Raw genomic sequence first — 27,650 nt, 5'->3', positions numbered from 1 at the left:
GTGTGGAGGCTGCAGTACGTGTGGAGGCTGCAGTACGACGTGTGGAGGCTGCAGTACGTGTGGAGGCTGCAGTACGATGTGTGGAGGCTGCAGTACGTGTGGAGGCTGCAGTACGTGTGGAGGCTGCAGTGCGTGTGGAGGCCGCAGTACGTGTGGAGGCTGCAGTACGGTGTGGAGGCTGCAGTACGTGTGGAGGCTGCAGTACGTGTGGAGGCTGCAGTACGTGTGGAGGCTGCAGTACGTGTGGAGGCTGCAGTACGTGTGGAGGCTGCAGTACGTGTGGAGGCTGCAGTACCACGTGTGGAGGCTGCAGTACCACGTGTGGAGGCTGCAGTACGACGTGTGGAGGCTGCAGTACGTGTGGAGGCTGCAGTACGTGTGGAGGCTGCAGTACGTGTGGAGGCTGCAGTACGTGTGGAGGCTGCAGTACGTGTGGAGGCTGCAGTACGTGTGGAGGCCGCAGTACGACGTGTGGAGGCTGCAGTACGACGTGTGGAGGCTGCAGTACGTGTGGAGGCTGCAGTACGACGTGTGGAGGCTGCAGTACGACGTGTGGAGGCTGCAGTACGACGTGTGGAGGCTGCAGTACGTGTGGAGGCTGCAGTACGACGTGTGGAGGCTGCAGTACGTGTGGAGGCTGCAGTACGACGTGTGGAGGCTGCAGTACGTGTGGAGGCTGCAGTACGACGTGTGGAGGCTGCAGTACGTGTGGAGGCTGCAGTACCACGTGTGGAGGCTGCAGTACGACGTGTGGAGGCTGCAGTACGACGTGTGGAGGCTGCAGTACGTGTGGAGGCTGCAGTACGTGTGGAGGCTGCAGTACGTGTGGAGGCTGCAGTACGACGTGTGGAGGCTGCAGTACGACGTGTGGAGGCCGCAGTACGACGTGTGGAGGCTGCAGTACGACGTGTGGAGGCTGCAGTACGTGTGGAGGCTGCAGTACGACGTGTGGAGGCTGCAGTACGACGTGTGGAGGCTGCAGTACGTGTGGAGGCTGCAGTACGACGTGTGGAGGCTGCAGTACGATGTGTGGAGGCTGCAGTACGTGTGGAGGCTGCAGTACGTGTGGAGGCTGCAGTACGACGTGTGGAGGCTGCAGTGCGACGTGTGGAGGCTGCAGTACGACGTGTGGAGGCTGCAGTACGTGTGGAGGCTGCAGTACGTGTGGAGGCTGCAGTACGACGTGTGGAGGCTGCAGTACGACGTGTGGAGGCTGCAGTACGTGTGGAGGCTGCAGTACGACGTGTGGAGGCTGCAGTACGACGTGTGGAGGCTGCAGTACGACGTGTGGAGGCTGCAGTACGTGTGGAGGCTGCAGTACGACGTGTGGAGGCTGCAGTACGACGTGTGGAGGCTGCAGTACGTGTGGAGGCTGCAGTACGACGTGTGGAGGCTGCAGTACGTGTGGAGGCTGCAGTACGTGTGGAGGCTGCAGTACGACGTGTGGAGGCTGCAGTACGACGTGTGGAGGCTGCAGTACGACGTGTGGAGGCTGCAGTACGTGTGGAGGCTGCAGTACGTGTGGAGGCTGCAGTACGACGTGTGGAGGCTGCAGTACGACGTGTGGAGGCTGCAGTACGACGTGTGGAGGCTGCAGTACGTGTGGAGGCTGCAGTACGTGTGGAGGCTGCAGTACGTGTGGAGGCTGCAGTACGTGTGGAGGCTGCAGTACGACGTGTGGAGGCTGCAGTACGTGTGGAGGCTGCAGTACGTGTGGAGGCTATAGTACGACGTGTGGAGGCTGCAGTACGACGTGTGGAGGCTGCAGTACGACGTGTGGAGGCTGCAGTACGTGTGGAGGCTGCAGTACGTGTGGAGGCTGCAGTACGTGTGGAGGCTGCAGTACGACGTGTGGAGGCTGCAGTACGTGTGGAGGCTGCAGTACGACGTGTGGAGGCTGCAGTACGTGTGGAGGCTGCAGTACGACGTGTGGAGGCTGCAGTACGTGTGGAGGCTGCAGTACGTGTGGAGGCTGCAGTACGTGTGGAGGCTGCAGTACGTGTGGAGGCTGCAGTACGACGTGTGGAGGCTGCAGTACGTGTGGAGGCTGCAGTACGTGTGGAGGCTGCAGTACGTGTGGAGGCTGCAGTACGTGTGGAGGCTGCAGTACGTGTGGAGGCTGCAGTACGTGTGGAGGCTGCAGTACGTGTGGAGGCTGCATCGTTCACCTGAGCCAGAGGAGATTGAGATCGCGACCTACTGCTTCTAAAATGTGATTTCAGTGATGGAAATGTCAAGAAGCATAAAACTCTGATTCAGAGTTGGTTCCCGTGAGCAGACGGAGGGCCACATTGCACTACACTGAGATTTGAGAGAAGTGACGTCATTTCCGGTGAGTGTGTCGCGTTTTCAGAGCTGTTCGTTCTTAGAGCCTTTTACCGATTTATACACGAAAGTGAACGTTTGATTTCTCCGCAAACAATCCGGAGCCTCAAGCCGCTCGCTTTTCAGTATTTCGTGGATTAAAAAGCCCTCCTCACTTTCTAGCTCCAGCCTGAACTAGCCTAGCGTAGCCTAGCCGCTAGCGTCATGGCTGGATCTACCTTTACCTGTTTGAGCTGTCATATGTCGAGTCAGAACCCTGGCTCCTTCTCTGATGACAGGTGCGTGAAGTGCAGTGTAGTGGTAGTTTTGGAGGCCAGGGTTACGGAGTTAGAAGCGCGGATCCGCTGTTTAGAGGAGCTTAAGTCCAGTTATAGTTCGGTTTTAGCGCGAGGGCTACCGGACCGCGCTGCAGGGCGTAGCATTAGCATTAGCAGTAGCAGTAAGGCCGAGCTCAGCCCCTCAGCGTCTCCCGTGCAGCCGGGACTAGACCAGGAACAGAATAGGGACCATTTTGTGACAGTTCGGAGGGGACAAGGCGCTAAACGCCGAACCTCAGAGCGCCGTGAGCTTCACGTCTATAATAGGTTTTCTCCCCTCAGCGATCACACGCCCGCTGAACACACGAGAGAAACTCTTGTAATCGGGAGTTCTATTGTTAGAGACGTGAAGCTGCCAGCTGCTAGCGTTAGGTGTTACCCGGGGGCCAGAATGGGTGACATCGAAGGAAACCTTAGGATCTTAAAGCGGAGTAGGACCCGTTTCCGGCGAGTCGTGGTTCACGCAGGCGGTAACGACGCCCGGCGGAGACAATCAGAGGTGCTCAAAGTTCAAGTAGCCGCGGTGTGTGACCTAGCGAAGTCGATGTCGGACACTGTAATATTTTCTGGTCCCCTGCCCAATCGGATCAATGCTGAATTGTACAGCCGTCTCTCAGCATTCAACAACTGGTTATCCAGATGGTGCCCTCAAAACAACGTTGTCTTTATTGATAACTGGAGTGCGTTTTGGGGAAAGCCCGGGCTCATACGCAGGGATGGCATCCATCCGACTTCGGAGGGTACATCCCTATTAGTTCGGAATTTGACCGATAGTCTTAGTCGTGTAAGTGACCATCTAGGGATGAGCCCCAGGTGCAGAGCAGCAGTTCAAGACGCTCCTCTGTCGCTGAACTCTCGCCCGTTCTGTTACCTGTGAAGTGTTCAGATTCAAGACAGATAGAGACTGTGTGTGTCCCTCGTGTCCCTCGTACAAATAATGCCAAAAAGTCACATCTCAGAAAAAATATTTCAGGCGTCAGACCAAATAACTTAAGGAAAATAACAATCACAAATGACACAAATACACAAATGAATAAACACGTAAAATGTGGACTGCTAAACATTAGAGCAATTTCCTCCAAATCGCTCTTAGTTAATGAATTAATTAGTGACTATAACATAGATCTTCTAGCTCTAACTGAAACGTGGCTTCAACAAGACGACTACGTCAGACTAAATGAGTCCACCCCACCCACCCATGTTAACTTTCAGACTGCCAGGAGCACAGGCTGAGGTGGTGGTGTGGCAGTGATCTCACACTCAAGCCTACTCATGAGCCCTAAAACTAACAATGCATTTCACTCATTTGAAAGCCTTATGCTGTCAATCACATGTCCAAATATGAAAAACCAAAAAGGAGTTTTGTTCATAGTTATCTACCGACCTCCTGGTCCCTATTCAGAGTTTTTAACAGAGTTTTCTGACTTTATATCAAACTTAGTGTTAGCCTGGGATAAAATAGTTATAGTTGGAGACTTTAATATCCACGTGAACATGAGTGATGACGCTCTCAGTAATGCCTTCAGCGCCTTGTTAGACAGCATTGGTTTCACTCAGAATGTAAATAAACCGACTCACACTCACAAGAACACTCTGGATCTTGTCCTAACGTATGGAACAGAGATTAGTGACCTCATTGTCCTCCCTCAAAACCCTATATTGTCAGATCATTTCCTAATTACCTTTCAGTTTATTCTTAAAGATCATCCAGTCCCACAAAATAAAGTTATAATGAAAAGGACAATATCTGAAAAATCTATCTCAAAATTCAAAGAAATAATAGAGCCAATATTCAGTGACATGTCATGTGATCATGTCATGTGATCCTGCTGAGAACAGCTTTAGTCCCAGTTTAAGTGATCAATGTGTCGACTTGACCATGAATTCTCTGAAGTCTGCTCTTGACGTTGTAGCGCCGTTAAAACAGAAGGTCATTAGGCCAAAGCGCGCCTCCCCATGGTACAACCAAGAACTGCGTTCACATAAACAAAAAGTTAGAAAGTTAGAGGGATTATTTCGTCGCTCTCACACCGAAGAATCTCTAAAAGCATGGAAAAGTTGCCTGCTGTCCTATAAGCAGGCTCTGCGTAAGGCCCAAACCAGATATTATTCAAATCTAATAGAAGTCAACAAAAGTAACACTAAATTCCTTTTCAGCACTGTAGCTAGGCTAACAAACTGTCACAGTGCAGTAGAGCCCTCAATCCCAGCTACACTTAGCTCTGATGATTTCCTCCTATTTTTTAACAATAAAATAAAAACAATCAGAGATAAATTAGATGAAATTACCCCGGCTATTAGCCCTGAACTAGCCCAAGCTGTAAATCTAACGTCCCATATAAATCCACCTGTAAACCTAGAAAGGTTCACAGCTGCTGATCAAGCAGAGATAACTTCAGCCATTATGTCCTCTAAAAGCTCCACTTGTGTCCTAGACCCCATTCCAAGCAGACTCCTCAAAGACATTCTTCCCCTAATTATAGACCCTATTCTTAATATAATAAATACTTCACTCCAAAGTGGCTATGTTCCACATCCTTCAAACATGCAGTCATTAAACCTCTTCTGAAAAAGCCTAATCTAGATCCCGACCTATTGGTAAACTACAGACCTATTTCAAATCTTCCCTTCGTCTCTAAAATCCTTGAAAAAGTTGTAGTAAAACAGCTTTGTCGCCACCTGCAGGACAATAACTTATTTGAAGTTTTCCAGTCAGGGTTCAGAGCCCACCACAGCACTGAAACTGCACTAGTTAAAGTCACAAATGATTTGTTATTAGCCGCTGACGATGGACTGGTCTCAATCCTGGTTCTGTTGGACCTCAGCGCAGCGTTTGACACCATTGACCACAACATTCTACTGCAGAGGTTAGAATGTGATGTAGGTGTTGGAGGAACAGCCCTCAGCTGGTTTAAATCCTATCTATCTGATAGGTTCCAATTTGTTAATGTAAACCAGAGCTCCTCACCAAGCTCTAAAGTAATTTACGGTGTGCCACAGGGTTCGGTACTCGGTCCAATTCTGTTTACTCTTTATATGCTACCATTAGGCAACATTATTAGAAAGCATGGCATTAACTTCCACTGCTATGCAGATGACACTCAGCTGTATTTATCAATGAAACCTGATCAGAGCGATCAAGTAGACAGACTTAGTGCTTGTGTGAAGGAGATAAAAACCTGGATGACACTAAACTACCTGCTTCTTAACCCTGAAAAAACCGAGGTCATTATGCTTGGCCCTAAGCATCTACGAGACGCTCTATCTGAGCAGATAGTCACACTGGACAATGTCAGTGTAGCCTCCAGTTCTACTGTAAGAAACCTTGGAGTCTTATTTGACCAGGAGCTCTCATTTAAAGCTCATATAAATCAAGCTTGTAAAACAGCCTATTTCCATTTGCGCAACATCGCCAAAATCAGAAGAATCCTGCCTAAAAGTGATGCTGAAAAACTTATCCATGCATTTGTAACGACTAGATTAGACTACTGTAACTCCCTGCTTGCAGCGTGTCCTAAAAGCTCCATAAAAAGCTTTCAACTGGTTCAAAATGCAGCAGCAAGATTACTAACAGGAACAAAAAGAAGAGAGCACATTACGCCAGTGCTGAAGTCTCTTCACTGGCTCCCCGTCGAGTCTAGAATCAAATTCAAAATTCTACTCTTGACCTACAAAGCCATAAATGACATGGCCCCATCCTACCTCAAAGATGCTATAGAACCATATCATCCAAACAGAGCTCTTCGCTCTCAGAATGCTGGCCTTCTGGTGGTGCCAAGAGTCTCTAAAAGTACTGTAGGAGGTAGAGCGTTTAGCTACCAAGTTCCTGTGTTATGGAATCAGCTCCCGACCCATGTTAAATATGCTGACACAGTCTCTTCATTTAAGTCCAGGCTTAAAACGTTCCTCTTCGAAATCGCTTATGGTCAGAGTAGTTAGGAACAGAAAGATAAACCCACAGCTTCAGCTACGCTGCCCTAGGAGTAACTATGCTGGGGGAAGTATGACAGCTTGAGCACTATCCTCTTCTTCTTCTGACTACTTACGCTATCAAACAATATTTATTTTTTGATTCCACTTGCAAACTGTTCACCGCCTTCTTTTCTTTCTCTCACTCCTGAGGACCTGTGGACCCAGATGCCCCTCCCCTGGTGAAGTGGTCCCTGCCCTGTGTGGACGGTCCCTCATCTGCCTGAAGAGTGGCTCCAGTTCGCCTCAGTCGGTCCCTCATCTGCCTGAAGAGTGGGTCCAGCTCGCCTCCGACGGTCCCTCGTCTGCCTGAAGAGTGGGTCCAGCTCGCCTCCGACGGTCCCTCTTCTGCCTGAAGAGTGGGTCCAGCTCGACTCAGACGGTCCCTCTTCTGCCTGAAGAGTGGGTCCAGCTCGACTCAGACGGTCCCTCATCTGCCTGAAGAGTGGGTCCAGTTCGCCTCAGTCGGTCCCTCTTCTGCCTGAAGAGTGGGTCCAGCTCCAGTCTCCTTGTGTCCGTCTGTCCGTCTGTGAGAGTCGGATCTCTCCTTCACTGGAACTCCTCCAGGTTTCTACGGTTTTTTCCCAAAGAGGTTTTTTTTTGTAGTTTTTCCTGGCCGAGAAGGAGAGTCTAAGGACAGAGGACCCTGGGACATCGTCCCTCGCCACCACAGACATTGTCTGACTTCATCGCCACCACAGACATTGTTGATTCATTTCTCCCTGTGGCCCTCAGAGGCAACTGTTGTTGTGATTTTGGGCCTTACAAAAATAAATTGATTTGATTTGATTTGATTTGATCGCTCAAATGGTTTTCAGATTTTAAACTCTTCTCTCATCAGCTTTCATTTGTGTTGTGACTGGCAGATCTGTTTTTACTCCTCTAACGCTTTTTCCATTTGGCTTTGAGGATCAAAGGGGATGTGCAGTTAAACACATGCAAATGCAAAATATATGGTCCCTAGTTTGCTAAACAGAGGTTCTGAATGATTCGGTGAGGCTACAGATGCATCTCCATCTGTGAGTGTGACTCTCTACAGTTTAGAATCTCAAAACACCAATGTGCTGGGTTTAATGGCTCATTAAGTTGAAGCGGACGAGTGTTTGGCCCCAAAGCACTTGCATCTGCTGTACTTCTTCTCATTGACCTGAACAATGCATCACTAGTACCTATCCATGGGGTTAAATCAGAAAACAATAGCCTCACTGTCAGTATATTCGGGTTTCGAGTTACTCCATGGTAATTGTAATCAATTAAACATCCTTGGTGTTTACCTGGCCGTGCGTAACCAGGTTATTGCTAATATTCTGGTTATGAAAGGGTTTTCTTAAACGTCACTGTCCAATTCTATGTCCATGAGGTTTTTGTAGAAAATCACTCAATCCTGACAGATCAGTGACAGTGAGCTGCAGGTGGAAAGCACTGACTGAAACAAAAATCTGAAAATGAGGTGAATACTTCACTGGAGGACACCTTAACACTTTGTAACATCTCAATGCTAACGCTAATGCTAGTTTTGAGGCATAACGTCACAAACTGAAAACAAATGAAAACAACTGAGTTGTATTTACCTTTTGTTTGATTGGATGTTTATTTTATATTTTATGCTTTAGTAACTTTATATCTTACATTTTAACAGCTGCAGTACATCCAGAACGCTGCTGCTCGGTTCTGACTAGAACCAGGAAGTACCATCACATTAGTCCTGTTCTCAGGTCTCTGCACTGCCCCCTGTGGCTCAGAGCAGTTCTTCTCAACCGTTTTCAATCCTGCTGGTGCCAGAGTCAGGACTAAACATGGAGCGGCCTCCTGCTGGAGCCAGAGTCAGGACTAAACATGGAGCGGCCTCCTGCTGGTGCCAGAGTCAGGACTAAACATAGAGCGGCCTCCTGCTGGTGCCAGAGTCAGGACTAAACATGGAGCGGCCTCCTGCTGGTGCCAGAGTCAGGACTAAACATGGAGCGGCCTCCTGCTGGTGCCAGAGTCAGGACTAAACATGGAGCGGCCTCCTGCTGGTGCCAGAGTCAGGACTAAACATGGAGCGGCCTCCTGCTGGTGCCAGAGTCAGGACTAAACATGGAGCGGCCTCCTGCTGGTGCCAGAGTCAGGACTAAACATAGAGCGGCCTCCTGCTGGTGCCAGAGTCAGGACTAAACATGGAGCGGCCTCCTGCTGGTGCCAGAGTCAGGACTAAACATGGAGCGGCCTCCTGCTGGTGCCAGAGTCAGGACTAAACATGGACCGGCCTCCTGCTGGTGCCAGAGTCAGGACTAAACATGGACCGGCCTCCTGCTGGTGCCAGAGTCAGGACTAAACATGGACCGGCCTCCTGCTGGTGCCTAAACACCTTTATGGATACGTATCTCAAACGCTTTATGTTTAGTTGTGTCTGATTTACACAAGATGTGAATCATACTTTACCAGACACTTTTACACATTTGTAATAAATATCTTATTGTAACAATATTTTGGGAAGCTCATTATTCTAGGCACGTTTTCTTTTCACTAACGAGGACATTTGAGTTATTTTTCATCATGTGAGCTGTAGAGGCCCGAATAAGTAACTGCTAGGCTCATTATAGATACTGACTAACTACTGACCTGTTTCACACTCTATTTAGCCATTGTAGCTTTAGTTAAGGGTTTACTGGCACTACCCTTACTGGAATATTGTTATTTATTATTCGTATTTTCAGTATTAATACATCACACGTGTATTTTGAATCATGACAGGCTTTATTAGACAGGCCAGTGTGAAAATGGGACAAAAATGTAAAGTGGGATGGGACGAGAGGCAAACTGCTGGGGGTTATGCGTATGGAGTGCACATGTGCTATCCACTCCACCTCCGAGCGGCACCTATTCCTTCATCTAACTTAACTCGTACTTTAACATTTAAACAGAGCTGTGAGGGGCTGTACATAGGCATGCGGCCCAGCGTGGAGCTCCTTTGTGCTCCAGGATGACATTGAAGTCTGCTCTCACGGTCGTCCTCTGATTACATTTGTATTATATTCATATTCGCGGTTGGTGAAACAGTTCGATCGTAAATTTGCCGCTCGCCGAGCCGGCTGCTGATTTGTGAGGAGGGCACTGGGCCGTGGGCATTATGGATGTCCAGAGCGCTGCGCTGAGAGAGCAATAGAAGAAGAAGATAAGACGTTTTGAATTGTAGACACTGTGTTTTCAAGTTCTGTTTTTAGAAGGAGAATGGCTGTCTATTACCTCACGATACGATATGTATCGCGATACTATGTTCATGATACGATTGCTTTATGTTATACTTTGTGTTGTTTAAAAGTCATAATACGCATCACTGCATCATTACACGTATTGCCAAGAAGTCTGTCAGAATGTATCGCAATATCGATAAATTGAGCACAGCCCTAGTATCTACTGGAAATTTTCCCCCGGTATTGAGATTTAAATGTCAAAAATCAATATTTAGTTTACGATACACATTTTAGGCACACCCAGGAACGTTTGAGAGAAAACTATTGAACTGTTTTAAATTTGCCAAAGGAAAAAGCATAATATATCTTTGAGATGAGAAAAAGACAAGCAGTTTATAAGAAAATGCACTTGTCACAAAATATCAAGATAAATACAATTGAATCCCTATATAACTTATTTCTTTAGCAGCTTTTACCCCATATACCTCATAGAGACAGGATATTGTGTTATTTCCAAAGAATTAACCTTGTTACAACAGCGTTTCCTCATCATAAGTTTACGCAATGTTGTATTTTGAGTAATTCCAATATGTTTGAGATAATACTGTATTGGCTAAGGCAGTGCTCTGAAAAATCCTGTTTTCACCTACCCCCTATCCCTGCCCACACCCTGTACTAAAATTTCAAACTATTAGTTATGACACATGTATGTAACTGTTACATAGCTACTTTTATTTTTTCTAAAATTACATAAGTGGCTGTTTGTTACAGTGAAACGTCACTATGAAAGGGCGGGGCTTATCAGTTTTGAACAGGAAGTCAATGGACCTGTTTCTGTTACTGAGCAGTTTTAGATCAATATTGCAGTTTATAATGAACAAAACGTAAATGTATGATCTACTACTTCATAGTTATGGATCAATACTAAGTACCTGAAAAAGCATAACACTGTACGTCTGTCTAAATGAATGAACTCGTGAACACTCTGGGACCTGCTGTGGACCTACCCAATGAAAATATTGATCAATTAATATCTATTTGTCTTGTTTTGTCCCTCACGTCTGCCCCATTACTCTATGTCACTTGTCTAACTTACAAAGAGAAACCTCATGCGTGCACCTTACTAGATCAAAACTAATAACATACACACATTTATGTTGGTGACAGCACGACATTTAAGCGTTCACTTTGACAAGCTGCGTGCTGTAATTAACCCTGTCTAAACGAATTACAGCAGTTTGCAATTACCTCGACTCAGCTGCTCTCAAATCACTGACAACTTAATCAGACGCTGTTATCGTTGGCTCGAGCTCTTCGACACTACAACACAGTAGAATCGTCTCAGGCCACACCACACAGCATCCCAGCATGCATTGCAACGCTCCACACTGGCAGGTGGCAGGGACAGTGCACATATACATTAATCTTATCAGGAGAGGTGTTTTGTACCAGGTGTGGCTCAAGCGCCTGTGGATTTATGCTACTAAACGGACTGCAGCGCAAGCCTTACATTCACTTTGATCTAAAAGCTTTCATTTAGGGAATGCATTTACCCATAACCCATCTGTGTCAGGGTTGTGTGTTCATGATTCGTCTTTTCATCTAGCAAAAGTTCGAAGAGAAACAAATTCGTGACATGACATTGTTGCGGGGGTTCTCCACTTAAAGGTTGAATGGACAATTTTTTTGGCATACATTTGAGTCTTATTTCCTGGTGGCGTGGACGGCCGATTAGTCCTGCCACGTGTCAATCATAAAACGCACCTACCGCTCACCTGCAGCCGCGTGTGGCTCGTCTCCACGTTTCCGCGCGGCTAAGCGCATTGATCTATCATAATATTACGTCATAAGGCGCTAGTACAGCTGGCAGCCCGGTGTAAACGCTCTCTCTTCTTTCTCACAGTTATTGTGCTTTATCTCCTATATTTTGTAAATATAGTTAGTATATTTTTTCTATTTTACTGTACGATAGGGACACGCGCTGGAATAGTTTTTTAATTCAACTGTTTTTGACTTTTTTCGGCTGGATTTGAGCGTTTTTCGTTGCGTTCGTTGTGTTGTTGTGACGTGAGCTAGCTCCGAGCGAGCCCACCAGCCCCCCCCCCCCCCCCCCCCCCGCGCCCTCCGGCCGCGCTAAAGTACGGCGTGTCGTCGGTACACGTTTATATACACGTTTATATGAAAGAGGAACTTCACGAACGATCGGGACACGCACTGGAATCGCTTTAAATTAACTTGTTTTGACTTTATTCGGCTGGATTGAGTGTTTTCGTCGTGTCGTTGCGATGTGTCTTGGCTCTGAGTCCCCCGGCTCCGGCCCCGCCCCCCGGCCGGCGCCGTACCGCGTTTACACAAAGGAAGAACTAATGAAACTGGGGAGAACAGTCGTCTTACCCGGGGATCGTCACGTTATCCCGGCGGACATCCTAAGGAAAACGCAACGAAGCAGACGGGCTGGACGTAAACTCCGAGAGAAGAGAGGGACAAACAGGAAGTCGGTTCCCGCCGTAGTCATGGGTAACGTGAGGTCCCTTCAAAATAAAATGACGGAAATAGCGAGCCTCATGCGGTCCCAGAGGATTTATAGGGACAGCAGCGTCTTGATTTTCACAGAGACCTGGTTAACAGCAGAAATGCCAGACTCTATTGTAGGTTTGGACAATTTTCATCTGCTGCGGGCGACAGAACGAGAGAATACGGGAAGAAAAGAGGTGGAGGTCTGGCGGTGTATGTGAACACGAGCTGGTCCAAACCCGAACACTGCACAGTGAAGGAGCAGCTATGTAACAGGGATATTGAACTATTGGCTATTGGCATGAGGCCATATTATCTGCCCCGGGAGTTCTCACATGTGATTTTGATCGCAGTCTATGTGGCCCCGTCTGCCAATGCTGAAGATGCTTGTGAAGCACTGCTCTCCTGCACTTGTAGGCTGCAAACACAGCACCCACAGGCTCTCTTCCTCATCTCTGGTGACTTTAACCACGCTTCTCCCTCTTCTGTTCTACCAACATACACCCAGTATGTTACCTGCCCCACCAGAGAGAATAGAACATTGGACTTGTTTTTTGCCAACACCAAGGAGGCTTATTCTTCTTCCCCCCTCCCTCCCCTGGGCAGCTCGGACCACAACCTTGTACATCTGAGGCCTGTGTATGAACCCATCGTGCGCAGGCAGCCTGTGGTGTCCCGTGAGGTGAGGATGTGGTCTGCTGAGAGCGAGGAGGCTCTGAGGGACTGCTTCAGCACCACTGTCTGGACTGAGCTTTATGACCCACATGGGGAGGACATCAACACCATCACAGAGTGCATCACGGACTACATCAACTTCTGTTTTGAGAACATTGTTCCCTCCCGGACGGTGCGGTGTTTTCCAAACAACAAGCCATGGATTAACCGTGAACTGAAGGCTCTGCTGAAGGAGAAGAAGAGAGCCTTCAGGTCAGGGAACAAGGAGGAGCTGAGGACTGTGCAGAAGGAGCTGAGGAGGAAGATCAGGCAGGCTGAGGCCGGCTACAAGAGGAGGATGGAGGAGCAGCTGCAGCAAAAGAACATTCAGGGAGTGTGGAGGAGCCTGAAAACCATCTCAGGCTTCAAAATCCCCCCTGCCCAGACAGAGGGGGATCTACAGTGAGTGAATGATTTAAATGCTCACTTCTTGAGGTTTGATCGGTCACCCGCCCCTCCCCCTGCACAGCTGCATGCTCCCTCTTCCACAGCTGGACAATGCCCTGCATCTGTTCCTCTTCGCTTATCTGCCCCGGACCATCAGCTCCCCACTTCGCCTGGACTCACCCATCCCCCCAGCACACGGTCCCCCTGCCAACCACTGACTGTCACAGCAGCACAGGTGAGGAGTGAGCTGAAGAGGATTAAAGTGAGGAAGGCAGCAGGACCTGATGGCATCAGCCCCAGGCTCCTTAAGTCCTGTGCAGATGAACTGTGTGGAGTTATGGAGCATGTCTTCAACATGAGCCTGAAGCTGAGGGTGGTACCACAGGTCTGGAAGACCTCCTGTCTGGTACCTGTGCCTAAGACACCGCGCCCCAAAGACCTCAACAGCTTCAGGCCAGTGGCTCTCACGTCCCACCTGATGAAGACACTGGAGCGGCTGGTCCTGGACCACCTCCGCTCCACCGTGAGCTCAGCCATGGACCCGCTGCAGTTTGCATATCGGTCTGGCGTCGGAGTGGAGGACGCCGTCATCTCCCTGCTGCACCGCTCTCTCTTTCACCTGGAAAAGCCTGGCAGCTCTGTGAGGATTCTGTTCTTCGATCTTTCCAGCGCCTTCAACACCATCCAGCCGCTGCTCCTGAGGGACAAGCTGGAGACGGCTGGTGTGGAATATGACCTGGCAGAGTGGATCCTGGACTACCTCACAGACCGACCCCAGTTTGTGAGAGCCCGGAACTGTGTGTCTGACACTCGGACCTGCAGTGTGGGGGCGCCCCAGGGCACTGTCCTCGCGCCCTTTCTCTTCACCCTTTACACTGCAGACTTGTAATAGTATGTTTAGACTTATACACATGTAATAGTGTGTTTAGACTTATACACCATGTAATAGTATGTTTAGGGGCTTATACACCATGTAATAGTGTGTTTAGACTTATACACCATGTAATAGTGTGTTTAGACTTATACACCACGTAATAGTATGTTTAGGCTTATACACCATGTAATAGTGTGTTTAGGGTTATACACCATGTAATAGTGTGTTTAGACTTATACACCATGTAATAGTGTGTTTAGACTTATACACCATGTAATAGTATGTTTAGACTTATACACCATGTAATAGTGTGTTTAGACTTATACACCATGTAATAGTGTGTTTAGACTTATACACCATGTAATAGTATGTTTAGACTTATACACCATGTAATAGTGTGTTTAGACTTATACACCATGTAATAGTATGTTTAGGCTTATACACCATGTAATAGTGTGTTTAGACTTATACACCATGTAATAGTATGTTTAGACTTATACACCATGTAATAGTATGTTTAGACTTATACACCATGTAATAGTATGTTTAGACTTATACACCATGTAATAGTGTGTTTAGACTTATACACCACGTAATAGTATGTTTAGGCTTATACACCATGTAATAGTGTGTTTAGGGTTATACACCATGTAATAGTATGTTTAGGCCTATACACCATGTAATAGTATGTTTAGACTTATACACCATGTAATAGTGTGTTTAGACTTATACACCATGTAATAGTGTGTTTAGACTTATACACCATGTAATAGTATGTTTAGACTTATACACCATGTAATAGTATGTTTAGACTTATACACATGTAATAGTGTGTTTAGACTTATACACCATGTAATAGTATGTTTAGACTTATACACCATGTAATAGTGTGTTTAGACTTATACACCATGTAATAGTGTGTTTAGACTTATACACCATGTAATAGTATGTTTAGACTTATACACCATGTAATAGTGTGTTTAGACTTATACACCATGTAATAGTATGTTTAGACTTATACACCATGTAATAGTATCTTTAGGCTTATACACCATGTAATAGTATGTTTAGGGTGCATGTACCTTTGGAAATAATGAAGGTAAATTAAAACATCCTTGGAGGAAAATGCCACCCCGTATGAGGCATATTCATCATCTCTTTAAAAGATTCTGGGGAGAGCACTGCCATGTATTTCTTTTATATTATCTTTGTGCAAAACATTGTTTGCAAAATTGACAACTTTGAAATGGTGACTGTAGAAATTAAATGACAAACTAAAGTTATTCACCAGCCAGAATTCTAGTAATGTTTGTGACCTCACAAACTCTTGAGAATCCATCTGGTGCTGTAATAGAGCATGTTTTATTATCTCCATGGTGACAGGTAGGAGACCCTCTACCAGAGAAGTAGTTCACCTTTTATGCACTACTATCCTCATTTCTCATTGTTTTTTTTTTATGTTTTCTCTTTCTTTTGTTGAACACTGGTTGGAGCTCACAGATTTATTGGGCTAATGATGCTGCTCCACTTCTGTCTGGGGCGTTACAGATCCGGCGGGGCGCGCAGTCGCACAGCTCGTGACGGATCAGGCAGGCGCTCGGCGGGGGGCAGCACTGGTTGTCAAAGCCAGGTGACAAATGAGTGAAGCCGCACACGAAAACACACATGCTAGATTCAAGTGGATGACCCTCTTCCCCAGATATGTCCAAACAAGATGCATGTGTGTACTGGCCTGTTTATGCTCTGGACTGCGGAGCGACTAAGGGCCATAGGCAGTTACACCCTGGACACTAGCAAGGATTTATGGAGACACTGCACTCTTCACTGTGGGCTATGTAGATGTCCCAATTCAGGTGTTCAGTCAGTCGAACCCGCAACTGCCTTACATACACACTTAATGACATTCTTAATTAGAATAGGTATGTTTCTATTGGTTCACTTTGGAGCAGATCGGCCTGGTTCCAAGTGGACCCTGAGCGGTACTGCTGTCTCTCTTCTAGTCCAGCGTCTGATTAAGTTGTCAGTGAGTCTGTGTGGGCTTTAGCTAAGGAGGAGCTCCACACCAGAACAACAACTATATATATTCAATATATTCTAAAATATATACCAATAAGCTTGCATTCTCCTCATTTCTGCTGCTGAAGCTTGGCTGAACTCACGATGTCTTTTAATGGCCTCTACAGGTGGCCGGACAGTACTGCGTGGGAAGCGTGATTCTTCTTGTTTTGCCGCAGCTGCTCAGTCTGTGGCCGTGTTCAGAGGCCCGTTCATGCTCCGCCCTCTAACATGAGCTTCAGAACCAGAGCGGACCACACAGCCTCAAACCCATGAATCTGTGCTCAAACCACGCTGAAGAAACCTAGTAGGCTGGGTTTCAAAGCCCTTCTTTACAAATTAGATTTTATTTTTCAGTGTTGTGTTTTCTACTAAATATTGAAGACCTCAAGTCTGCTTGACCATCTATAAAGGTCGCTGCATGCTGCTCTTAAAACGTGTTGTGGAGGCTTTGCAGGGAAGTTAAATAAATACAGAAAAAGGGTGGGCAGCACCATGTTGAGTGGAGCTCCATTAGCTCCACAACAGGTTTGGTTTAATACTCAATTAATACTCAATTAATTAATTACATTATTTAATTCATGAATTTGCCAATGGCAAACTAGAGAAACCAGAGCTGGTCAAAAGGTGCCTTATGATTCATTCATTCATTCATTCATTTTCTACCGCTTGTTTCCTTTCGGGGTCACGGGTGACTGGAGCCGGGTGACAGTGACTTTGGGCCTTAGGCGGGGTACGGCCTGGACAATGGCCAACTCTTCGCAGGGTCAACAGACATAGACACACAGATAACCATTCATGCATGTGTTTGGACGGAGATCCCAGAGAGAACCCACGGTAACACGGGGAGGACGTACAGACTCCACCCAGAGATCATGTGATGATGGTCTGGCGCTATCTCTGCCACCGTGCACCCCGCCTTATGATTCTTGAATGATTATTCATATCGCTGCAAATTTATGTGCAGATAAATGTGTGGAATTTATGGTTTTATAGTGCACATTTGTTGCATTAATTATAGTAATCTGAGTGCTTGATCCTTCAACCCCAGACAGTTCATCTCACATCAGCCATGTTAGTCTTCATTATTCACTCATATCAATATTGTTTGTCACATTTATCATCAGGCCACTTGGCAGGGCACCAATATAATAGCCATAAGTGCAGACTATATATCAACATCTAAAAGTATTTGGTATTTACATCTATCTCTACTATCTCCATGTCTCTGTATATATTATACATTCCCCATCAATAGGGGAGACTATGGTGGCCCCCCATATAGTCTATATAGTCTCCCCTATAGTCTAAAAACAACCTGGACTATACATTGGTGTCACAAAACCACACTTTGTTTTCCATTATAGTAACTACACAGGGCAAAGAGGTCTGCTTGAAGATTAAATACAGGCAATAAGTGTAATTTATACTTAATATCCAATTTAGTTATGATTAAATGATTCAAATATAAAGCGTTTGTGCCACCATAGACTCCCCAGAATGTAGAGGAAACACTGACACTGCAAAACGGACTTAAAAACATTTAAGAAATATCAAATTTCTACATTAGATGAGGAAAAGCTTACCGTATTTGTAATAATGGAGAAAACATATTTATCCCGGCTTTTTTACTTTTTTTATTTGTGTGCAGCTTCACTTCACTGTTTTTTCATGTTTGTGTTCAACATTAAAAGTAAAAATAAAAATAAATGTTTGTGACATAAAAATAATTATCATTAACCCATATTGGTGTTCATTGATATTTAGTATATAACATTTGCATGCAAATGTGAAAAAAATAACTAACGTGGTCTCCGGCATGAAGGGCAAACACACATTCTACTGAGCTAGACTCCCAGACCTGTAAAAACAGCTGATTAGAGTAAATATAATCTCACATCACCCACAACACACACACACATATATATATATATATATATATATATATATATATATATATATATATATATATATATATATATATATATATATATATATATATATATATATATATACGTACATGGGTGCACGGTGGCAAAGGCGGTTAGCGCTCTTGCCTCCCAAGAAGGAGATCGTGGGTTCGATTCCCGGATCAGAGGATCAGACCAACATCACATGATCTCTCTGGGTGGAGTCTGCATGTTCTCCCCGTGTTACCGTGGGTTCTCCGGCTTCCTCCCACAGTCCAAACACATGCATGTGTTAGGCAAAATTGGTGACTCTAAATTGGCCCTAGTGAATGAATGTGAGCGTGAACTGTCTATGTCTCTGTGTTTGCCCTGCGACAAGTTGGCCACTGTCCAGGGTGTACCCCGCCTAAGGCCCGAAGTCACTGGGATAGGCTCCAGTCACCCGCGACCCCGAAAGGGAACGTACATCTCAGACATGTTAGTGTCATATGAACCATGTCGGATTCTGAGGAGTCAGGACTAAACATGGAGCGGCCTCCTGCTGGTGCCAGAGTCAGGACTAAACGTGGAGAATCTGTGTTTCAGTTTTATGCAGATATAATCTGGAACATTCTTCCTGAAGATGTGAGACAGGTTCTACTCTGACAATGTTCAAATCTAAACTAAAAACAGTTTTGTTTAGCTGTGCATATGACTGAAAGGATTTTTCTGTGCACTCTTCGCTTTTATTTCTTAAACTGTTTTGTGATTATGTAATTTATTTGTGATTTTAATGCATTTTTCCTGTTGTGTGAAGCACTTTGAATTGCCTTGTGTATGAAATGTGCTCTACAAATAAACTTGCCTTGCCTTAACTCCACACGTAAATACACAAGTTATAAAATGCAACATTAATGTATGGTATTATTTCAATTGAATATGTATAGATGAATTGTATGTATATGTAAGTCACGTTGTCCAATCTCCAAGCACAGTCTCTCCTGCAGATTAATAATTGAGTGTAAATCCGAGGGCCTCTGCAGAATAATGATGTCCACATGAATCATTAGCTGGTTCCAGAACAGTGTAATTACTGCGTTTGGGGCTAACCTTTGGGTGTGCTGATGTGGGCAGTGCCTCTGGGCTTCAGTCTGCTCCTGAGGGACACACGCTAACACACGCTAACACACGATAACACAGGCAAACACGCGCTAACACAGGCAAATACACGCTAACACAGGCAAAGACACGCTAACACAGGCAAAGACACGCTAACACAGGCAAACATACAATAACACAGGCAAACAAACGATAACACAGGCAAATACACGCTAACACAGGCAAACACGCGCTAACACAGGCAAATACACGCTAACACAGGCAAAGACACGCTAACACAGGCAAAGACACGCTAACACAGGCAAACATACAATAACACAGGCAAACAAACGATAACACAGGCAAACACGCGCTAACACAGGCAAATACACGCTAACACAGGCAAATATACGCTAACACGGGCAAAGACACGCTAACACAGGCAAACATACAATAACACAGGCAAACAAACAATAACACAGGCAAATACATGCTAACACAGGCAAATACACGCTAACACACGATAACACGAGCAAACACACGCTAACACACGCAAACACGCCAACACAGGCAAATACACGCTAACACACAAAAACACGTGCTAACACACACTAACACACAATAACACAGGCAAACACACGCGAACACACGCAAACACATGCTAACACATGCTAACACACCTAAACACACACAAAACACGCAAACACATGCTAACACAAGCTAACACGCGCTAACACACTTAAACACATGTAAACACCCGCAAACAAATGCAAACGCACATAAACACGCGCAAACAAACGAAACCCACGTAAAGACATGCTAATACAAGTAAACCCACGTAAAGACATGCTAATACAAGTAAACACACGTAAAGACATGCTAATACAAGTAAACACACGTAAAGACATGCTAATACAAGTAAACACACGTAAAGAAATGCTAATACAAGTAAACACACATAAGGACATGCTAATACAAGTAAACACACGTCAGGACATGCTAATACAAGTAAACACACGTAAAGACATGCTACTACAAGTAAACACACATAAAGACATGCTAATACAAGTAAACACACGTAAAGAAATGCTAATACAAGTAAACACATGTAAAGAAATGCTAATACAAGTAAACACACGTAAGGACATGCTAATACAAGTAAACACACGTAAGGACATGCTAATACAAGTAAACACACATAAGGACATGCTAATACAAGTAAACACACGTAAAGACATGCTAATACAAGCAAACACACGTAAGAACATGCTAATACAAGTAAACACACGTAAGGACATGCTAATACAAGTAAACACACGTAAAGACATGCTAATACAAGCAAACACACGTAAGAACATGCTAACACATGTAAACACGCTGCTTTACTGTAGAGGCATGGGTTGTTTATTAAGTTGTTGAACGGCTCCAGAATCACCTCAGTGCCCTCTGAGACCAGAGCAGAGCACAGAGGTGATTATTACCATGGAAATGTATTCTTAAAGCAGTGGTTCCCCATCATTGAACAGCCCCTGATTATTTTTTTACAGAACCAAAGTAATCATGTTTATTGCAAAAAAATGACAATTTGATTGATGATTTTACTAAAAATAGTAATATAGAACATATGGGCATGCTATACCTCATTTGAAAGATTATTACTGAACCTCCAGAACTCATTCTGGCAGCCTGTCACGGGTTTGTTCGCCACTTTCACAGTTCCAACTACTGCTGGAAATGCCTATTAGCAAGTGATCCATTTGGTCAACGAGACTTCAAAGTATGTCTGTGCACTTACAAGCAATGGTGCTTTGGAAAACTTTTTGGGACGAGTGGATCTACAGCTCATCGAACAGGCGCACAGGCCCACGGCGCGGCCCACGGCGCGGCCCACGGCGCGGCCCACGGCACAGGGGCACCGCATTGCTCGCTCTGTTGTTGTCTGCTAATGGCTCTTTTCCTGTGGTTGGACTAGTATAGATGTAGACTACTATTTCATTCAATATCTGCACCAATAAGGCCACCTCAAAGCGAAGCGCTCACTTCTGAGAAAAGAAAATTGTCTGCAAAACCTGTGCGAGGATTTTTTAATATTTAAAAAAAATAATAATAATCAGACCTACCGACCTGAATTTTTTTTTTCAAAGTTATCAGAAAAACACTTTATTTTATTTGTCCTTTTAGGGCTGGACAATATTAAGAAAATGTTCTGTATTATATCTTCTTATATAATATATCTTCTTATAGATCAATGAAGTTTATTCGCAGGTGTTAAGTTCAAGTGGCATGGATAAACGCACTGAATGACCAGTCCTTCACACAGAGGTCCAGCATGAGTGAATCAAGAACTACAACTAGCAATTAGAGAGAGAGGAGAGAGAGGAGAGAGAGGAGAGAGGAGAGAGGAGAGAGGGGAGAGAGAGGAGAGAGGAGAGAGAGGAGAGAGGAGAGAGGAGAGAGGGGAGAGAGAGGAGAGAGGAGAGAGGAGAGAGAGGAGAGAGAGGAGAGAGGAGAGAGAGGAGAGAGAGGAGAGAGAGGAGAGAGGAGAGAGAGGAGAGAGAGGAGAGAGGAGAGAGGAGAGAGAGGAGAGAGAGCAGAGAGAGGAGAGAGAGAGAGGAGAGATAGCAGAGAGAGGAGAGAGAGCAGAGAGAGGAGAGAGAGCAGAGAGAGGAGAAAGAGCAGCGAGAGGAGAGAGAGGAGAGAGAGCAGAGAGAGGAGAGAGAGGAGGAGAGGAGAGAGAGGAGAGAGAGGAGAGAGAGGAGAGATAGCAGAGAGAGGAGAGAGAGGAGTAAGGAGAGAGAGGAGAGAGGAGAGAGAGGAGAGAGAGGAGAGAGGAGAGAGAGGAGAGAGGGGAGAGAGAGGAGAGAGGAGAGAGGAGAGAGAGGAGAGAGAGGAGAGAGGAGAGAGAGGAGAGAGAGGAGAGAGAGGAGAGAGGAGAGAGAGGAGAGAGAGGAGAGAGGAGAGAGGAGAGAGAGGAGAGAGAGGAGAGAGAGGAGAGAGAGGAGAGAGAGCAGAGAGAGGAGAGAGAGGAGAGAGAGCAGAGAGAGGAGAGAGGAGAGAGAGGAGAGATAGCAGAGAGAGGAGAGAGAGGAGAGGAGAGAGAGGAGAGAGAGGAGAGATAGCAGAGAGAGGAGAGAGAGGAGTAAGGAGAGAGAGGAGAGAGGAGAGAGAGGAGAAAGAGGAGAGAGAGGAGAAAGAGGAGAGAGGAGAGAGAAAGGCGGTTGTTAAAACAAATACATGGGCATTTTATTAGGAAAAAATATATCATCACAATTATCAGGCTCATAACTAAAATTATGATCATTGGGCATGAAACAAAAACTTCCCTGTCAGGCTGAGCAAAATAATAGGTCTGTTTGCCATAACCCCAGCGACCCGGCATAAAACTAGTCGACTGAAAAAAAAAAATCAGCATTTTGTTTTCTTTCTTTTATTTTACAAATATTTCGCCGACTCACCGACCGGTCTTTCCTAAAGTGCCGTGTTGAATAATTTTATAGCGCTGGTAAACCTATCTTTCATCCCAAGGGACAAATAACTCATTGTGCAACGCATGTATGCTTCTGTATTACACAGATCATGCAGGAGGGAACCTGTATTGTCTTTCACAGGTTGATTTGGCTCTGTCAGCGCCACTGGCCCGGCCACCGCTCATGCTGTTTTGCATCATGGTGTGGCTTCAATTAAATTTGACTTGCCCATTGCATTCTGGGTGGGACACACGCCCAGCAGCGTCATCACAACAAACATGGCGGCGCCCGTGTCCCCCGCATGTTCCTCCCGCTCGCCTTCGCTACCAAAATAAAGGATAACGACGTACAAAAGGTCGATTCAAATATCTTAAAATCATGAGATTTAGTCTCCCGATCGGGTTGATCGAGACGTTTTCCGTCATTGACTGTTGAAGTCTGACCCCTGGACTGTTGAAGCCTGACCCCTGGACTGTTGAAGCCTGACCCCTGGACTGTTGAAGCCTGACCCCTGGACTGTTGAAGCCTGACCCCTGGACTGTAGAAGCCTGACCACTGGACTGTTGAAGCCTGACCCCTGGACTGTTGAAGCCTGACCCCTGGACTGTAGAAGCCTGACCCCTGGACTGTAGAAGCCTGACCCCTGGACTGTTGAAGCCTGACCCCTGGACTGTTGAAGCCTGACCCCTGGCGGTCACTCCGAGTAAAAAAATTGCAACATTTTGATCTTTTTTTTTGCCCTCAAAGTAAAAAAAATAAGAATTTACCTAGAGACCGACCCACTTGAAAAATGTTGGGTCGGGTTACAGCAAACAGCCAATTTATTTGGGGCAGCCTCAGCAAGAAATCTTTTTTTTTTTTTTTTTAAGAAACTGGTGAAATGTTTTAACCCCAAAGACGGGATTGTTGTAGGGCCATACGATATATATGATAAAATATTTATGATTATATGATAAGTTTGTGGAGCCAATCCCAAACTAATGATAAGAAGGAAAAACAATTGTTATATTTTTATGATTTCTATTTCTTTAAAAAAAAACAGCATGTCCTCCACATAAGCCACGCCTCCATCTCCATAGATTACACAGGATTTTTGATTGGACTGATCCAGAGTTTGAGCAAACACCGGGTTCAGGACGGCCCCAGCTGTTCACCTGAGCACCACTCTGTCCTGCTCTGACCCGGCTGTCATCCTCACCTTGACCTGCCTTAGCCCCGCCCCCAAAACATCTGCGGCAGGTCACATGACGGCCCATTGTAAATGAATACGGCTGACAGCAGGACATAAACATTCAACACTGTACACTCATCTCCAGGTCAGAGCTCATGTCTCCTCTAACTGAAGAATACCGCTGTGGGAAATAGAGCTGAATGTTTCAACTATTTATTGTCAGAAAAGAACATAAAACAGAAACAAGATAACATGTTTGTAGAGCTCTAAACTCCACCGGGTTAAAGCTCTTACTACATTAGTGAGAATAAATTGTAGCTCAAGCGGAAAATAACAAAGAGTAAAATCTGTGTAATTTGATTGTTTTATTCTAACATAATTTAAATCAACTAATGTGAAATGTGGGAATTTCATTTCTGACATCCTAAAACTGGACAGGACCCCCCGGGCAGAGCTGGTGTGGCTCATTTAATTGTGGCTGGTCCGCGACATACTATTTCCACTTTGCTTTTAAAGAAATACAAAAAATGATTCAGATTCAATGGTTTTTGCAGACGAAGGTTTCACAGGGCAGTGCAGATGACCTTACACAGACCTTGAACTGGCAAAGACATTCATCAATGTAAGCACTAAAAGCTGAAAATCATTTGAAAACTGTATTCATATTTAGTTGCCAGAGATTTCGTACAGTCCTTTATGTTTACTGCATGCTAACCAACTCAATTGTGCGATTTCAAATACAGCTGTACTTTTGTAATATTGTATGATAAAATAATTGTTATAACAGGTTTTTTTTATTCATAGACTCCTGGTATGTACGGTATGTATTGACTGGAGCTTCCCGGTGCATTCTGGCTGGACGAGGTGTAAAGTGGGACTACACTATTTGCTGAAGTACTTTTGAACAGTAGCTGACCCAAACGAGGGACGGGGTGCGCAGGAGCGTGTAACAGTAGATTTAGCGTGTTTTGCATCGGTAGAACTGATGCTTCTAAGTGTGCAGCCTTAGTCACGGCAAAACGAGCTGGAGAAAATGTGGTAAACGGGTTTAAAATGTGTATTTGCGATATAAAAGGAGTTAGCGCTGCAAGTAGCAGACACGGAAACGGGCGCGTCTTCACATGCTGTCATGAAAAATTGCTTCACGCGCTCTTATCTTTTGAGTTAATACTGCTTTTTATATTTCATTTAAATCTATTTTGCGTTGTCGCGGTACTTTATAAAAAAAATGATAATAATTTATTTTATTTATATTGTAGAAATCAATAATCTAAGTGCGGCGGATCCGTAAACCAAGTAATAAAATAACTGTGGCCTTAATAATAATATAATACATTTTAAGTACAGATATATGCATACACACATATATACATACAAGCTAAGTCCTACACATAATTGTAGAGTAGAGACAAGTGATTTCACATTAAGTTCACCCTCACCCCTGCTCCCCGCCTGGGACCTAACATCCCACCCACCCTCCCCTTTTTTCTTTCATTTCAGCAACAATATGCAGTAAACCCCAGTAAACATCTTTTTCTGTCGTATATAGTGCTGGGGAGGCTGTCACATTGATTGTCAGAAGAACAGTGCATGGACCGGTGGGATAATTCTATATGATTACAGTAAACTGACGTAAGCCTGAATGTGTCAGAGCAGAACCGGAGGCAGAGGAGAACAAGCAACAATTAACTCTGTCTTGAGAAAAGCTGAGAGAAATGAGCAGGTTGTGCAGTTTGTGAGCTTCGGGTGAGAGCACATCTCACTGACAATGAAAAGGGGCAAAAAAGACAGAAATTATGTGTTTTTAACCTTATCAACAAGTCGCTGACACTTAAAAGCAGAGAAAACTTTTGCAAACATTTACATTAAACTTCCTCGACCACACTCCGTACAGACAAGCTCTCAAAGCATCAAGAGCACGCAATTTGCGTCTGATCCTGAAATATAAAACCTGGACAATAGGAAATGAGGCTAAGTCTGCAAGTAACGTTTATGAGCATAGCCACAGCATTAGCGTGGTGGTTTATTGCATAAACTAGCTCCTGTCACAAAGTGCTCACTGCACAGTCTGGAGAGTCCATTGGTCTCTCACGATGGAAGTAATTGGGAAAGTTACAGAGGAATCCTTTGTTTTGAGACGTTTTGTTGGCAGGGCCCACAGCGCAGCAAACAGCTTCCATCCTCAAGATGGCAGTAGTGGGTCACGTCACATCAAACTCAAGAATACTCCATATTCTCACTCCATATTTATTATTGCATACCCGTAATGTCAACCTTTTTCCCAAACTGAGTTAAAATCCAATTAAAAAATGGGCTTTGATTTTGGGACTGAAATGAACCCACACATTAATGACTGCGCTGCTTATCGTATCTGCGGGCGCGTCTTGTCAACGTGCAGTTATCGATGGTGCAATGTGGTAAAATAACACTTTTACACTCGAATGCACTGTTTAGGACCCGTTTGAAATTGCAAGCACACTTAAAGCTTTTAGAAGAGTTTGGGACGAAAGTCAGCGCCTGGATCTTGCCGGACCTGACCCGACCCAGCCCGAACTCTGCTCTACATGAGCAAGGAACTAACTGTGCACGACCTCCTCATTTTTCAGTTATTTATCTATCTATTCTGGGGGTGGAAAGTCACCTGCATGATTCCATAGAAATATACATTTAAAACCGTACTTGGATGTAGAAGTTTTATGCCATACAGTGGAATATCATTGTCAAAGGAACGAGATGAAGCTCACTTACGATAAGGACAAATGTTTTTTAAATAAACTAAAACCATCCAAAATGAAAAAAAACATGCTTTTGTTTTAATCTATTCTATTCTAAGTTACGTACAGTGCCTTTAACAAGACATGATTACATAACTCACATAATGCCGGCGGGCAAAGAGGTTTGTGCCTGAGCCATTTGTTCACTCACACTTCTTCTCTATCACACCTTATATTAAAAAAGCAGATTCAGCACCAGCTGTTTCAGAATGCACTTGCCTGACGTTCGCATCGCTCCGCTCTTGTTCGATGTGCTTATCGGAACATTCTAGAGCCAGGGACAGAAAGGGCCACACCATCTGGGATTAGGATCATTCAATTCTAGAATCAAGTACAACCTAGGAATCTGAATAGATGTAGAATGCTTTTTAGTGACAACCAAAGGAATATGAGTCAACACTTTCTGTATTTAGCCATCTGTGCCTCTCCGTACAGTGCTTGTCGTTCCAGCATGCTAACCCGGCTGCAGGCCTACCGTCTTTGCCGATGAGGAAGTCCAGGTAACGGTAGGTGTAGGCAAGTCCCACTCTGGTCTCCACCTGCGGCCTCTTCAGGGTGGAGTAAATCTTTCCTGGACTTTGCTCCTCAGACACGGGCTTCATCTTCTTCAGCCCACAGCCCATGGTGGCCCTCAGTGTCGGTCAGATCTGTCTGGAACAGCAGAGCAGCTGGTTAAAGTCAAGTCACCTTAGATCATGAGTCAAGTCACCTCAGATCACGAGTGAAGTCACCTCAGATCATGAGTCAAGTCACCTCAGATCATGAGTCAAGTCACCTCAGATCACGAGTCAAGTTACCTCAGATCACGAGTCAAGTCACCTCAGATCATGGGTCAAGTCACCTCAGATCACGAGTCAAGTCACCTCAGATCATGAGTCAAGTCACCTTAGATCATGAGTCAAGTCACCTCAGATCACGAGTGA

At 45.2% G+C, this 27,650-nt stretch overlaps 1 protein-coding gene across 1 annotated transcript in view; it reads right to left on the bottom strand.

Moving 5' to 3' along the window:
* The window catches only part of rftn1b (raftlin, lipid raft linker 1b), a 171,708-nt gene extending 144,328 nt beyond the window's left edge, over positions 1–27,380 (bottom strand). Inside the window, exon 1 of the mRNA XM_072460801.1 lies at positions 27,203–27,380. Within this exon, the coding sequence (XP_072316902.1) occupies positions 27,203–27,350 (148 nt within the window). The 5' untranslated portion in view covers positions 27,351–27,380. The remainder of the gene's footprint in view (positions 1–27,202) is intronic.
* Between the last annotated feature and the right edge of the window lie 270 nt (positions 27,381–27,650).

The sequence above is a fragment of the Eucyclogobius newberryi genome, unplaced genomic scaffold, assembly GCF_026437365.1.
Source record: "Eucyclogobius newberryi isolate DKJ021-1_F unplaced genomic scaffold, fEucNew1.0.hap1 SCAF_3, whole genome shotgun sequence".
NCBI classification, from domain to species: domain Eukaryota; kingdom Metazoa; phylum Chordata; class Actinopteri; order Gobiiformes; family Gobiidae; genus Eucyclogobius; species Eucyclogobius newberryi.
This window is presented reverse-complemented; position numbering and strand designations above follow the sequence as displayed.